General features: G+C 41.1%; 1 protein-coding gene across 2 annotated transcripts in view; it reads left to right on the top strand.

Moving 5' to 3' along the window:
* Positions 1-16704, top strand: part of EXT2 (exostosin glycosyltransferase 2) — a 56504-nt gene that overhangs the window by 33054 nt on the left and 6746 nt on the right. For both annotated transcript variants that reach the window (XM_072422170.1, XM_072422171.1), the window contains exons 10-13: positions 4507-4673; positions 10041-10184; positions 12865-12993; positions 14286-14368. In XM_072422170.1, the coding sequence (XP_072278271.1) occupies positions 4507-4673; positions 10041-10184; positions 12865-12993; positions 14286-14368 (523 nt within the window). The remainder of the gene's footprint in view (positions 1-4506; positions 4674-10040; positions 10185-12864; positions 12994-14285; positions 14369-16704) is intronic.

Raw genomic sequence — 16704 nt, 5'->3', positions numbered from 1 at the left:
GCAAGTCCTTTACCAGGTAAAACTATTCCCTTTGCTTTTCATGTGTGTATTTAACGGTTGCTGAAATTGCCCTTTACAAGGCAGTCACAGGTTTAGCTCCTATCACTCTGTTATGGCCCTCATCTTTTAAAAGCTGCTGTCATTTAATGACCATTAAACGCAGGATGTTTCTGAGAAGTTAAGCCTGAGGAATGAGTTTGAAGTCTGTATTACTCCTGACAGTGGCAGATAAGAGCACCCCCCCCCCCCCTCTACTGAGATCACCTTTTTATGACCGTTGGCCTCCATCCCCCTGTAATTGCACTGGGAAAATAGATGACTTTAATAGTATTCCACCTTCCAGCCTGTTGCAAGGAGAATTTCCCAACCTCACGTTTACATCTGAGAGAACTGTGCCTGAGCAGATGGAGCAATAAAGATTTTGAGCTCATTTTAAAACTTAGGCTGCGTACACACGTTCAATAGTTGTAGTTGAAAAGGATTCTTTCCAATGACAAAAGACTAAATGAGCATTGTACATACAGCACCGTTTTGCTCTATGGAGAGGGGAGGGGGAAGAACAATGCAGCGGCACTCTAACCCTTCACTTCCATTACGATTGTTTGTGGAACGGCCAGGACGGATCCATGAACGATGAATAACAAGCGCTGTACACATGCCAGATTCTCGTGCTATATCAGCCCTGATTATCGGATGAGAATCATCTGACGTGTGTACATAGCCTAACTCGAGAACTACTTTGCTTTATATACAACTCACTTGGTAATAATTTTTTTTAATGAGGGCAAGTATATAATTACTTGTCACCTCTTGCATGGGGCTTGTAACCTTTCTAGCCCAGTACCTCTCAAACACCAAAGCTGCTCATACAGCTACAAATCTAAAATTATGTTTTATTTTTGCTGGACTACTAAGAGACGAGATTGCCCTGGTGAAAAAATCTGATTACTTTCAAAAACTGTCTGTGCATTACATCGCAGTCAAAAAAAAAAAAGAACTTTCTTTGTTGTTTTGTGACACGTCAATACAGGTACATTGGAGCACATTAATGTAAAATGTAAGTGTTAATAAACCCTCATATTGCCGTAGGATGCTGACCCCAACACATCAGGCTGTTTTTAGGTGGTTATTGACTGATATTGACACGGGCTGCCACCCACCTACAGTTTCTTCCCACCCAGCTTAAAAAATATATCTGGGAAGACTGTACTAGCTGGAGCCCACAGGGCTAAGGAATCTCTCCATGCGTCTATATGATGGCTCTTAACCAATGACCATGTCAATTTTACACTTCTGGCTTCTAAATCTGGACCTTCATGGGGGTTAACCAGGTAATATTTTTAAAATTAAATGCACACAAATGAAGAGATCGAAAACAAGTGAATGCTGGGCACAAATGTAAATAATTTCCGTAGAACCTCAATACCTTCATATTTGGCTTCCATTCGGTCCCACTCCATTTTGGATTCCTTCTTCGTCCCATCGTTAAGAAACCATTGGGTTCTGTGATCTTCTTCCTTCGTCTCCGGCATCTGGCTACGTCACTTGATCTCGGACTGCGAGAAAAAGCTATCCCCAGAAGGAGCAGCTTAAAGCCTGCCACATATCTCAGGAGGCTCTGGGCTTTCCATTGAGTCTTCTGTCTTTACAACCATGGCGGTAGAGACTAAATGGAAATCCCAAAGCTTCTAGGGATATGTGACAGGCTTTTTAGGTGGGTGGTGGTGCCGTATTGTTACCCAACTCTTTAGTAACCACCCAAAAACAATCGGGTTGTGCGCCCAGATAAAAGGGGCTGGTGAGAACACTTAGAATGTAGTGGTGGCATCATTACTGGTCTGTACATAGCTTGTTCGGAGAGCAAAGCTGTAGAATGAACCCTGCACATGGAAAAAGAGCAGCAGTGACCAGTTATTACAGGTAGCTCCTATACAGAGGTAATGTTTCACACTGGATTACTGCAGATTTGGAAGAAATACACAAAGCTCACCAAGATTCCACTAAGAACGAACATGGCTTTAGCATTTACTAATAATTTCTTAAGCTTTAAACCTTATGACATTTTTAGCTTTATGTGTCAGTGTTTATGGTGCATCTTAGGGGTAATTTTAATGCGACCACTAATAATGCACAAATTCCAGAAAGAACACAACTACCCAATGTCACCGCAGGCAGCTGCGTTATAGCATTAAGCGAACATTGCCCCGTTCTGAACTGCTATAGCATTCATCCCCTTTAACATAACAGCAAAACACATGGCTGTTGAGGTCGTGTAAATTGATATTTGTGCTCAGCAGGCTGGGAATGTTTGCAAGGGCAGCATAATTATATCTAAATAATAAGTTATCATGGAGAGAAACATCAGAACACACACACTTCTGCGAGGTCCGCTACCTCTTTACAGTAGTCGACAAGGGTGATAATTAACAAGGCCGCATTTGGCCGCAGTTTCGATATGTCTGCTGAGACGTCAAGGTCTCCCCCCCGCTCTCTAACATTTCGTTTTAATTTCATTTAAATAAATACTGCGGTCAGGCATTTGAAAACTGCAGGGAATATACACATGGGCTGAAGCGGAGTGATGTTTTAGGAGTATTTATCTTAATTTTTTCCCTTTGGTGTCCCTGTCTAGTACAGTCATTTATTTTACTTTTTTTAAGGTCAAATTAAAAGAAAAGGAATTCTTCCATGTTTAATGTATCATAGCAGGGGAATTGTGATCACGGAGCTGTCTTGTATATGAACAAGGCAAAGCTTTTTTTAAAGCTGATCTTCTGATCTTTTTCCGCTGTTCCCTCAAACTCCCCAAGCAACCCCACTGTAGTATTAATATCAAATAAAGCCAGGTACAATTTAGGTACAACTTACCAAAATCTGCAGTCAGTTCTAAGTTTTTTTTCTTCCTCAGAAGGGATGTCCTTATTGAAGTGTCCATGTGACCTGAGTGATGTGGACACTTCTTATTGGTGTGGTCCTAAGTATATAAACATACAAATACAGTAATATAGACATTTTTAAGCTGGGTGGGAAGAAGCTGTAGGTGGGTGGTGACCCCTGTATTGTGACTCATCTAAATAATAAAACATACCAACATGTACCAACATCATTGGACATAACATGGCATAGATTAATATTAATATTATTATTAATAATAAACAGGATTTATATAGCGCCAACATATTACGCAGCGCTGTACATTACAATCTTATGTATCTTTCTAACTTACGCATTTCGCATGTGCTTCTTCAGTAACGAGAAATGATGAGACCAGTACATCCTAGTTAAATCGTGCTTTTATGAATATCCATAATTTCCCCAGTAATTTTTTTTTCCAACTGGGTGGGAAGAAGCTGTAGGCAGGTGGTGGTCACTGTATTATGACCCAGCTTTTCAGTAACCATCCAATAATAGCCAAGGGATTATTGAAAAGTGCTGGGTGGTGCGCCCAGCTAAAAGGGGTCATAAGACCAATGATGAAAGTTGTCTTGGAAATCTGTATTTTTAGTGATTTTGGTGGCACCATACTTTTACCAGTTGCATTTGCTAATCCATTGGTTGGGTCCTTTCATAATCCACAAAGGTTTGCAGCCGTGATGTCAGCATGGGGACCAATCAGGGACTGGTCATCTGCCGTGCTGGGCTAACAAGCAAAGTCACCCAGGGACCTAAATGACATACTTAATCAAGTATATCTATCTTCATAGAGGGGAAAAAAGTAACATGCAGCATGGGTTGGGAGGAAAGATTTGTCGAGGAGGTAATTAGCTTGGAGATTTAAAGGGATATAACCCTTTTTTGTCCTTATGACCACTGTCACTAGGACTAAAATTAGGGAAAAATCTACATTTTTGCAATGTCAACAGTTCAAGAATAGAGGGCAGATCTTGCAGTGGACACACATGTTCTGGTGAAAGCAGTCTAAGGTGACATTACCCAATCAAGAGATTCCTGTTGTCTCTTCAGGTCAGAAAGTCAAGCAAAATCCCCCATGTGGCAACTGGAAGGTAAAGAAACCCTTAATCAAAAACAACAGATGATTAGGCTGGAGATTAGCCTATTTAGGGCAGATTCAGACCTATGATGGGATCAAGCATTCCTGCAGGCTGCTGTTTGCTAGCACCTTGTCAACCACTCGCACCACAGCGGGCAGCAGATTTTACAGTAGGCAGCAGTGATCGGTACTAAGCCACTCACTGGCACCCCTGTTCATTCTCTTTTGGGATGCCACAAAAAGATCCTTCATTTAGGATCTCCGCTGAGGCAGCGGTTCAACACTAGAAAACACTAACCGCACTGTAACCTTGCCACCAATCTGTACATTGCTTTTATGGTTTCTTTTCATTGGCCCCCTTTGTGACTGGTTGACAGCAAGATAAAAAGCGAAGACATGGGAACACTGATAGACAGTAAATAGGAAGTGTGATTGTTGGTTAATCACAATATGCCATCTTTTTTGATTATTTCTCTTTGTTGGTCATTTGAATCTCGTTGACTTTCTTCTTACAGAATCCCTCTGGCCCAAAATCCGGGTACCTCTGAAGGTGGTCAGAACACAAGAGAACAAGCTGAGCAATCGCTTTTTTCCCTATGATGAGATTGAAACTGAAGCTGTCCTAGCTATTGATGATGACATTATTATGCTGACATCTGATGAGCTACAGTTTGGATACGAGGTAAGTAGCTGACTTGCCTGTACACCATTTATGGGGTAGCTTTATATATACGTTACTGTTCTTGTAGCATTTGATGTGGCGTGTTTATTCTGCTCCCAACCTTGGTTTAAAAAGAGTAGATGCCACCTAACAACCATAATGCCGGTAAACAATAGTCATTGTACGTGGAGCAATGGTGCTTAGATTTTACGGACAAATGTCCCATTCTGCTCACTGGCACTATATTTTTTTTTTTCTTTGCTAGTCATTTTAGACTTTATTTAAATAGAAAACTCTCCAGTAGCTTGTGCTTCAATAAGTTTGATCTTACTGTACTTTCATATATACAGTGATACTATGATGAGAGAACCATTTAATTTGTAGTGAGGGCGTCTGTATGGGTGCTGGATACAGAGGAACATGTTTTATAGGTACTATAGACCCCCAATCCCAATGATTTGCCAGCACTGGTGAATGCCTATGAAATAAATGAGATATTGCAGCCTAAATATTCTTTGTGCTGTTTCGGGATTCTGCAGCACAAAGTGTGGGAAAATGTTTACTACGCGATTTAACCCACCCACAAAACAATTCTTTGTAAATAAATTGTCTTTTTAGCGTTATTTTGGGTGTGTTTTTTCAACTGACCATCAGTATAATGGGGTCCTCCCACTAACTGCTCATTTTAAGAACATTCTTTCATTGATCTTTATTGTAAATGGGCATCACTTCACTGGCCTCCAATGTAATTGGGCACATCTATACAGACCCCCAGTGAAAAGGGGCACTTCTCCACTGACCATTCATGGGAACTTCTCTACTGGCCTTTTAGTCTGAAATGAACTTTAGGGTATTTCTCCACTGATCTCAAATCTCCTTTTACCTCCAATAAAGGTAGCCCTTCTCCACTGTCCATTGGGGTTAGAGAGGGCCTTCCTAACTAACTGCCAATGTAAGTAGACACTTCTTCCCTAGTGTAAGGTGGGCCTTCTCCACCGACCACCAATTTACAAGAGGGCCATTTCCACCAACCACCAAGTAAGAAAGGGGATGCTCTAAAATTTGCACATTCTGTTCCTTTTTATTATAACTTACTGATAATGCTTGAGATGTGGATATAATATGATGTTTCAGTCATTAATAAAACTTTTTATGGCTTTTATTAATGGTAAGAAAAATGGAATGACATTACTACACCTTTTCAGGTTCTGTGGTTGGCAAGCTTTTGGCAGGTATTGAAAATGTGCCAATATCCCCTTTTTGGTATCCGTGTGAACGAAACCTAAGAAATTCCTTTGTTATAATGTGGCAGAGTAATCGTGTAAAAATGTCAAACATGCATCAAAACTAAATTTCATGGAATCATCACATTCATAACTTTGTTTACTCATTCCATTAAACAGTAATTTCCTTTTTAAAAAGCGGTCATCTTTTCTTTGGAAGAAGCAGAAAACTAGTAAATAAGTTTTATTTTGTCTGTGGGACAAGACCAGACCGTGCCCTTAAATGTTCTCTATCTGTGATCTCAAATCGAAAATATGCATTGGCAGGTACAAAGGATTTTCTGGAGTATTCAGGCCTGGGGTTAGTTCTTCGAAACAGTTACGTGTCTCTGGAGAGTTGGGCAATAGAAACAGTGGTGCCAGCTGCCAGACTACTGGGTTCTGTGGGAAATGCAGCCTGTACTTCTTTCCACATTACTTCACGCTGGGACCTCCTATAGCAAGTTATTGGCCCAGTTTCTCCATGGCATCTAACATAATGAGAATTATGTTATATGCAATTTATTTTTATGTTATAAGTGAGCATTCTTTTTGAATTTTGTGCAGATATTCTTTGTTTTCTATTATTAAAAAGCAACCCAAAGTAAAATATCGAAACTGTAACGGTCAGCTTAGACATCCTGCTTCTTTCTCTCCTAATTTACCTTTCAGGAGGCAATGGCAATTTGCCCATTCAGGGAGGCAAATGACCATGTTAGCCTGCCACCTAACAAGGTGTACTCTCTACTCCAACTTATCTATGGCCAAATGGCAGTTATCTGGCGCAGTCATCCTTAACCTGGCTTTCCGACCATTCTACAGTCGTAACCTCCTGGACTGAGCAAGCTTCCACTTGATGTCCTTTTCAATCCTAGTTCTGATTGTTAGCTTTCCAAGGCAAGATAAAGGTGGCATTGTCCTGTTTCTTAAGACTCGCCAAGGGAGTAGGCCAATTTAATCACCACTGCCTTTGACCTTGTGCTCTGCTGGCCACAGCCATCTGCTTTACATTTGTGGAATGTACACGGTATATGACTGTGACACTTAATTTTAGTTTACTGAAAGCTGCTAATTTCCATGTACCCAACTTTCCATCACATAGTTTTGTGAGCTCTCCAGTACCTGTCTGTGGTTCTGTCGTTCCATCTCTCTTCGGCTGCTCAAGTGTTCATCAAGGGCTCCCATATTGGCTGTGATGTATTCTCAGTTTGGGATACTTAAACAACTTCTTTTTGAGGGACCAGTTGACAATAGCTTTTTGATAGGGCAATCACACACTGATTGCCCATATTTTACAGAGGATTTGATGAATCCAGAACCTCCAGAAATTGTTGGTGCTACTCACTTAACATTTAAAGTTTGCAACGCATTTCAAGACTGACTGTTCCTTTTTTAGAGAAGCTTCTGATTCTTTGTTTTTGGGTTTGTACTTCTCCATCCAGAAACTGACTGCCTGCTTTTTCAGGAGTCTAAAGGCTGATGGTCAACTCCTTGCAGCACAATTTTGCCATTGTGGGGTAAATCAGTACTTCCCATAGGCAGGTCGAATCAGTTGATAATGAGGACAAAGCTGTCACTGGCATGGTGGCCCAGGAAACTGGCTTTGCAGTCAGGGAAGTCCTTTCTTCCAGTCTTTTGGAAGATTCTCTTAATCAACAACATCCTGTCAGTCTGCGGATAATCCTGGTCACCTTGGTGGTGCAGAGTACTTCCTAATAAACGTTTTTGAGCATCTGGCAATTTGGTGATCACTTTATTACTGGACCAAACTGCTTGAAGGACCATCAGATCTAGATTTATTTGAACACTATGCATTCATCAACCATCAGGGAGGAACCACCAGTCTCGTCCCACCCGGAGAGGTAGAGTGGATCCTGTCCTGGGAAAAACTGCATGTTCCAACCCGAATACCTGTGTACATTCTGGGCTTAGCTGATCACGCTGCAGCATCTGAATCTGAAGAGTGGCCTCCAAACTTGGAGGTATTCCAGGACCTGTAATAGGTGGTGGACATCAAATGTTCAAATGTGTGAACTCCTAGTCTTCGGATTTAACAAAAAACTTGCTATAGATCGTACTGGTGGAAGTAATGGATATTCTGGTGTCTTCATAGCTCAGTTCAAGTTGATCTATTCTTTTCCTCCCCTAAAACCTCTTTATTGCCTGCACCGTAGGATTGAGCAAGGCCATACGGATCAACTGTCTCGAGACAATTTTCCATCCTTAGTAGCTAGCTATAATGGCATGGCTGTTGAAGCCAAATTCTAAGTAACAGAGGTATCCCCAAGTCTATAATTTCTATTATGCTCAAATCAGAAAGTTTATTATCAAACATAAAAAGGCCTACTTTGTGTTAGTGTAGGGACTTTCCTCCCAGAGACTTATTCTGTAGGACAATTACGCTCCTGCTTGTTGATGGGTGCGGACCACTGTATGGCTCTTGGCATTTTCAAAGGTCAAGTCACTGCTCTTTCCTATCTGTTTTTAAGACCATTGACCTTTCTCTCTTTGATTAGGTCCCTGGTGCAGGGGTTTCCCATGTGGTTCTTCCCTGTGTTTTACTCTAGTATCTAACGCTGCCATAATTGACATTCCTTTTTCTATTCTCACCATAAGGTTGTTTTCCTTGTAGCTATCACCTTGGCAAAGAAAGTATAAAGAAGGACGGATACAATAATAAATAATGAGACATAAAAAAGCTTAGCTATGAGTAAAGCTTAACTGAACTGAAATTATTCCCACTTGAGAAGAGGTAATTAGGCTGGTATGATCACCCTGTATATATACATAAATGATCTATAGAGTAAACTGGAATCAAAGTTGTCCACTTAAAGGTCACTGCAAAGCACACTTTGTACCTGGAAGAGGAAACTTTAACCTTCCCATGCAGAAAAATTTCTGTGGAAGCAGTTTCTGTATTTGCGAAATAAAGAATGTGGATTATTGGTTCAGATAATCCATTTGGCTCTCAAAGTTTTTTTGTGCCACTTAGAGCATATTGGACCACGTTTATAAGAATTTATGTTGCCATTAATCGGAATAAACTGAGGGGTTCTGAAAATGCAGGTTATTTTAATTATTTATGGTTTGGTGTAGCTGGAAGAACCCATCTTTTCTTTTAATCAGACAATGTATAGCTAACTTCTGGTCCAGGTTGTCCTCTTGTTGAACACTTGGGAGCTTGTTGTGTGTTTCTGGTGACCGTTCTCTCCACCTTCATCTGAGCGTCCTGCCTGACCCCCTCCCACCCCCACTTTTGCCTGTAAATCAGACCTATTAATGTGGCCAGTAGCATGTTTAACATTTCGGGGTGCTGCTAATGATGGCGTGGCCTGCTCCGACTTTCCTGTAGTTTTGATCCTGTTGTCAGCGGTAAGGTTATGAATGAAGTGACAAAAGACGCAGACCTGATTGTATCCAGCTGCACATTCAGAGGTGGGGGTGTTGGAAGGTGACATGTCTGTATACGGCAGCATTGTTACAAAGCCTTCACACCATCGTCAACCCCCTCTTACATGCAAGCTTTATCCCTGTTGGTCCCATGGCATGAGACAGAGTTTTGTCTGTCTTTCTCTCCAAAACAAAACCTTGCTTGGAAAAGTTACCTGTCTGCACCAACCAGTTGGTAGGAAGTATTCTCTCAAACAATCTATATTGTACCACAGGGCTTGTTTAGAGGAGGTCAGTCCATATTGCTCCACATGAACCGATTTCAATCTGGTAGAAGATAGCCCTGTTATTAGGTTCTGAGCCTTGATTTATATATAGAGAGGGGCTAAGGGTTTCAAAGTACCAAATGTGCATCGCACCCATTTCTGCTTATTTTTTGGGGGTATGTGAAAGGAAACCAGATTACGCAGAGGTAACCCACACATACACAGGGAGAACATAGACACTTCTTGGTGAAAGAGTCCAGGATTCGAATCTCTGACCTTGTGCTACAAAGGCCAGAATGCTAAGGCCTGTGCCAACTGTGCTGCCCAGTATCAATTTGAGTATTAGGAATATTGCTGCACACTGGAAAATTAAAGGGTGATCTTGTTGCTATGAACAACATTCCTTTTTTACCCGGGCATTAGGACGTTGGACATAGAACTGGAATTCAGTATTTTTCATGTCTTGGTAGGTCTGGCGGGAGTTTCCAGATCGGCTGGTGGGCTACCCAGGGCGTCTTCATCTATGGGACCACGAGATGAGCAAGTGGAAATACGAGTCTGAGTGGACCAACGAGGTGTCTATGGTGCTTACTGGGGCCGCTTTTTATCACAAGGTATGTGAAGCTCTTTCCGTATATAATTTTATGTTATTCAATGTACATGTATATATGTATATTGCATTGACATGTTTCACTGATTATTGTGCCACTGGCCTCTCCAATACACAGTGACAGGGTCTGTTAAAAGCCCACCATCTCTTTACCCATTTAAGGTTACCACCCCCTCCCCCCTGTTCTAAACTGCTTTTTGCTCAACCGACACCCCTGTTGCTTCCGGATATGTTACAGCAAGTACCCTACTTCCAAAAGGCAATTTTTAGGTCTGAACAGCCTATTACCAGGTCTGACTAATGTTACATAAGTAGGGGATAATTTTTACCCTGTGCAAGCACGAATACTATTTGAAATAAAGCTTACCAAAGGGCTTGGACTCCTGACTCCAATGCAACATGGCAAAGGTGAGTATAGGGGGGCAGGTGGTAGCCTTTAAGATCTTTTACTTTCTCCTGAAAGGGCAGTATAATGTACCTTTAAGTATGAGATTGAGGAATATATATCTTGCACGTAAGCTCAGCTTTCTACTCTGTATTGCATAAATAAATAAAAAGCAGTGTAAATACCTGCTAAATATTAGTTGTTTGCAATTCACATGTCTGATAGACCTCTACACCAATGATTGGCATTAGAGAAAAAATGACTATGACTTTTTTGTTAATTACTTCTAAACTAGTAGTACCTCTTTATGGTAAAGAGTACCAATCATCTGTCAATCTGTGTGATTTCACTGGCCTGTGTTACAGCAAACAACACATTTTAAGGCTTGTTCTCTAGCAGGCTCTTAGTGCATTCCTCCCTGACTGTTCAGTTCCCAAGAGTGTCTTTAAAATGTTCAGATGTTCAGATGTTCCTTTGCCTAAAATTATATAGGTGATACCTATATAAGAATTTTAATTAAATGCATACTTTTAAAATTTTTAGGATTATTTTTCTGTGATTTTTTTTTTTCCTTGAAAAAATTTGTTTTTTTAATTAGTTTTTTTTCAGTCATATAAATGAACCTAAAATGGTGTAGGTTTTTTGAAGGGGTTCACAATCTGAAGCGTCCATTGAAGGGGTTCACAATCTAATGTCCCACCATAGTCATATGTCATTAACACTGTCCAGGGTCAATTTGGGGGGAGGCCAATTACCTAATTGCATGTTTTTGGAATGTGGGACACGGGGAGAACCTGCAAACTCCATGCAGATAGTGTCCTGGCTGAGATTCAAACCTGGGACCTAGTGCTGCAAAGGCAAGAGTGCTAACCTCCGGGCCACCATGCTGCTGAATGGTGGAAAGGGGTCATTTATCAAATACTTTGAGGCATAGGGAAACACATGGCTTGATCCTTTTTTTTCATGTGACCGTGCTGAATTTAAGTGATTGGCTGCTTCCATGCCCAGTGCGGTATACAAAGAAGGACTTCAGCCCTAACAAGTCCTGATTTTAGGCTTACATGAAGCTTTTTCACTTTACTCCTGTGGGTGAATAGAGCAGCCAAGGAAAGGAAAAAGTTAAGTGTAAGTGGTTGTAGGAAGTGGCTTAAAATTAAAGCAATTTGCCTTGTGTGAAGAAAACTCGGGTTCACTTAAAGTATATATTTAATAATAATAATAATAATAATAATAATAATATATATATATATGGACAATATATATTTAAAAAAAACAAGCCTGCCAGACTTTTTTGCAACTTTTTCTTTTTTCCCAGGTTTTATCCATTGAGAAACTCTGCAGAAAAATAATTTATCAGATAGTTTGTGAACCATTTCCTGTTTAGGCTGTCAACACAATGCCAATGTAGGGAGAGGACTCTTAGTCTACATCAATTAAAACTAAGCTTCAAAAATTTTACAAGCCTCATAATGATCTCACGGGAAGTAACAAAAGCTGTTTTTACAAGGAACAAGGCAAACAAAAGCCCAAATAACTCTTAGGACTTACTCAAGTGGTGGAGAAAGGTTAGGGATAGATTTGGACAACATCTGGAAATACACTTAGGACTGTCTGCATTCAAGTTAGTGCTGCTGCATAGACATAAGGTGAGTGGCAGTTGTACAAAGTGAGACTGAGGTGCCATGTGCACATTGTTTTTTTGGTAATTGTTGGCTAATGGACTTTCCCCACAAGCTATATTTGTGTTGGTCAGGACCTGTTAACAAATAAACATTCCCTGTTCCAACTGTCATTGTCAGATGAATGCTCTGCGTTATCCTCAATCATTTTCCACAAAGCATAAATCTCATAGCTTTAATGCCATTATTCACCGTGAGAATCAAATTCAAGCTCCTTTGCTTTGCCTTCAAATTCCTTCACAGCTCCTGTCCCACTTACCTTTCTGACCTGGTAGAAAAATACCCCCCTAGCGGCTCTCTTCACTTTTCCAATGACCTACTAATGACTTCCTTATTCATAAGCTCATCACACCTTCACTATTTCCCACCTGTACATATCCCCCCTCTTTTTGTGTGTTATTTCCCCCACCTCCTGGATTGTAAGCTCTTCGAGGCAGGGTCCTCTCCTCCTCCTGTGTTACTGTCTGTATATGTCGTTTGCAACCCCTATTTAATGTACAGCTCTGCGTAATATGTTGGCACTATATAAATCCTGTTTATTAATAATGATATAAATAATAATTACATCATCAGACTAATGCTGCTTTTATCCTATCTCCTTTTCAAATCCTTATGGACAGTATTTTAACTACCTGTACACCTACAAAATGCCGGGAGACATCAAAAGTTGGGTGGATGCTCACATGAACTGCGAAGACATCGCTATGAACTTTTTGGTTGCCAATGTAACAGGGAAAGCACCTATTAAGGTAAGTCTGTAATTGATATTGTTTTTCTGTTTTTATTTAATAAAATAGTGTAGTAAAAAAATATATTAATAATCAGTGTGGCAAGTTGTTTGATTTCCTATCTATATAAATAAACCACACCTAGCTGGTGATAAAGGTGACATTTAGCGCTTTCTGCTAATGAATTTAGTGAAGATGCACAGGACATCATGAAAACACACTGTCATAAAACTGCACTGGGCTCATAGAAGTTTAGTGCAAAGAACAGAATTCATGTCATAATGCGGTGCCTCCCTCATCATTCATTACCATCTATTGACTCTAAAGGAAGAAGACCCTGGGATGTCACAACCAAAATTAAGGCATTAAATTCACTAAAAATGTAAATATTAAGATGGAAGGGTTGTTCGACACCCGGGTATCTGCCTGTCCTGAAGTTGAGCTTTAAGCTATGGGCTCTGACCTTTGATGATTATCATTTGTTGACACTTCACTGTGCATGATGTATTATAGTACTGTGTTTCTACAGTCGCCAAGTTCAACCGTTGGCGGATTTTGGAAGTGGCATCACTAGAAGCCCTTTATAGATGACCATCTGTCCGCCCCAAGACAGCTGACTGGAGGAATGTTAATTACAAATTTCACTCCTTGCGAATGTTAATTTAAAAGTGATCTCGCAATCAACTTCCCCAATCCCTTGCATTACCGGGGTATCTTGGTCATAGCGGCTTTGCTTTGATCGCTGGCCCTTTGCGCATTCATTTCCTGTGCTGTCACCACCAGTCCCCTATCAGATGCTGCGCTAACACCTTCTGCCTGTGATCGCCGCTGTAGGTTGGTGGCTCTGGGCCCTCTGCCATCCCTGCGAATTGTTACGCGGACCAAAGTGTTGGCCCCGTCTCTTTTTGGCAGGGATTACCCCACATTGAGGCACCACACGGCTCATCTCCCATGGTGGGTGAAGGGTACAGAGGAGCCGCGAGCAGCTTGAAAACTCCAACACACCATATGATGTTTACACAGGGACCTTAGCGGTGTGAGAAGTCATTAAAAGGGAATTAAAGGGCTTGTCATCGCCAGTTTTTTTTTTTCTCCTCACATAGAAATGGGAGAGGAGGAGAGCATGCAAATCCTGCAGTCTGTTTTTGTTGGATTTCAGGCTTAGCCCTGAGCTACCCAAGCCGTGTAACCTGTAGCCAGAAGATGACAAGCTGCATATCATAACAGAGAAATGTCCTGTGCTGGGTAAACAATATTTCATCTGTCGACTGTCACCCTTCCCAATATTTTTTTTTGCTTCTTGATTCCCACAGGTCACGCCAAGAAAAAAGTTTAAATGTCCAGAATGCACTGCGATCGATGGCCTTTCCTTGGATCAGACGCACATGGTGGAAAGGTAAGCATCCTTTGTTGTGTAGTAAGGTTTAAAATATGTTGGGGCACATTTAGGTAAGGGGGATCAAATAGATTGCTGGAAAAATAAATTGTAAATGGGCTGATCTTAAAAAATATCAGTTGTATTTTTTTATGCCTTTGTGGCAGTTTAGGTGTATTTTTTTTTTATTAATGTGACTCTGTCTGGATTTAAAAAATGAATGTTCCTTGCTTCAGCCTCCGGCAGTCTCCTTGGCAATTGGCATATCAGGAGTGTTGGGTGCCTGTGTCCCCCATTGAACGTTGTGGTTCTATCAACCAACCCCTATGTTAGTAGGGTATCCAACAGTGACACGTGGTCACTGGAATGAGTTATGATGAGCAGTGGGGCGAGCCAGATATCCGACACTCCTGGAAGTGTCAAATGTCAAAGAGACTGGTCTTGCAATGGAGGTGGGGGCAGGATATGCAGACCATCAGGGATGAGTATAATACATCTTCTTGTAGGAATCTTTTGGCTGCATTCCTTTAAAACTGGACAGGCTTGCTTTATAAAATGGACTTAAAGCAGACCTATGCTCTAAAATTTTACTTTACATAAAAGGGTAGACAACAGTAGTCAAAATTCTATTATTTTTTTAAGTGCAACTCATTTTTTATTAAAAAAAAAAAAAAAGTGTAGCACCTCTCCTTTTTGTCTTGATCGCTGTGGTGTTCAAGAAAGAATGATAGTGCAGAGCCTATGTCACGCATCCTGGAAGACTCTTGGAGCCTTTTCTTTGGAAGAAAAAAAATTGCCAATCTCACACATGCGAGATCAGGTGATGTAGGAAGAAGAACCCAGAGGAAGATATAAAACCCAGAAGAAGATATATATAAATGCGAACTGGGGGACTGGGGCTCGGGATTTGAGCTTGATGGAAAGTTTTGCAGTTTTGCATGCTGGCCAAAGCCTGGGTCTTCTTGGGTGTAAAAACATCCATGTCTTTCAGATGATCCTTATAGGTGTTGTCTAGTGACAGGACGGTTCAACCTATCGGTTCCTTTAAAATTTTACAGCTGGTTCAGGAACATTGAAGCCCACTGGATCCCAAATGTTGATTGCGTCTTTGATGCCTATGCATAACAAGACATTTGCTGCCCTGCCAACCTTATTCATCGTAATGCCCAATATAGGTGCTATTCTGCTCACCATTAGAAAAATCAGGACCCTGGAGGAAATCTTTGGTAGGGTCTGTTGGCTATAAAAGGACTTACGGAGACATACTGTTCTTAGTTGTCATGAGGTTGAAACTTCCAGATAAGTCGGTGGGTTGCTAAGGTTTTAAAATTCCCCAGCTTTTAGGGGGTTAACAGGTTCTCTGAGTTATGTAAGCCATCATCTTTGTCCATATGTCGTAGCTTCAACCACCATCCAGGTCTTATCTGTAGCTGGGGCCGAGGGTTGATCGCTCTCCTGTCAGGCAATCGGCTGCAGGAATGGCAGGAATGTGAGGGGGGGATTGAAAGACCCACAGGAGGGAATAGTGCTGTACATATCCCCTGTTCAGGTCTCTTGCTGCCTGGCCTTCTGGATTAACCCCTCGTCTGCCTTTCCAGCAGATGCCTCCTGTACTTTTCCCTGAGTATCTTTTTTATAGATGTACCACTAGGCAGATACTCCCATACTGCACTGGAAAACACTATTGGGCTTATTCGTTGAACCAGCTGTAATTTGCATTTCCCTCACTTTCAAAAAAACAATGCTAAAGAACTGACTGTGCATTGACTGTGGTGTGTGGTAGTAAAACATTTATATTCAACAAATCAATTAAATAAAAAATCCATAGAAATTGATGGCCCTCAGCCATTTTCATGGGGATTGTTTGCTAGTGGTTTTTCCACCCACTGCAAAATATATGCTGGAAATGTCCTGTTCAATGGTAGGAAGGAAAAGTGGGAAATGACCCATGACGTAAACATTAGTGACTTTTCATGATTTGGCATTGTGGGACCCCCTGTACTAATACTTAAATTTCATCCAAGCTAATCACAAACAATTGTTTTACAGCCAAAATATGGCATCTGTTCAAGGCTTGAGTACTTTGTAAGGCCTAAGCATGCCAGTCATTGCTGCCCATAGCAATTGTTAAAATACTCCTTTAAGGTTTCCAGTATAGGATAGGAGATGCAAAGGAAGATCCCAAATAGTAGTGAGAACTGCTCAGCAGAGGCCAGGGCAGTATAATAAGGGTCTATACTACATTTATGCTCCAATTTTGCTGTCCCTGTGCTGACTAAAACAGCATGAAGATCAGCGGGTATCTGCAGTAAGGTCAGCCGGTAACTGCAGTAAGATCAGCCGGTAACTGCAGTAAG

Source organism: Pyxicephalus adspersus, chromosome 9, assembly GCF_032062135.1.
Source record: "Pyxicephalus adspersus chromosome 9, UCB_Pads_2.0, whole genome shotgun sequence".
NCBI classification, from domain to species: Eukaryota; Metazoa; Chordata; class Amphibia; order Anura; family Pyxicephalidae; genus Pyxicephalus; species Pyxicephalus adspersus.
Note: the sequence above shows the minus strand (reverse complement) of the source record. Positions and strands in the feature narration are given on the sequence as shown.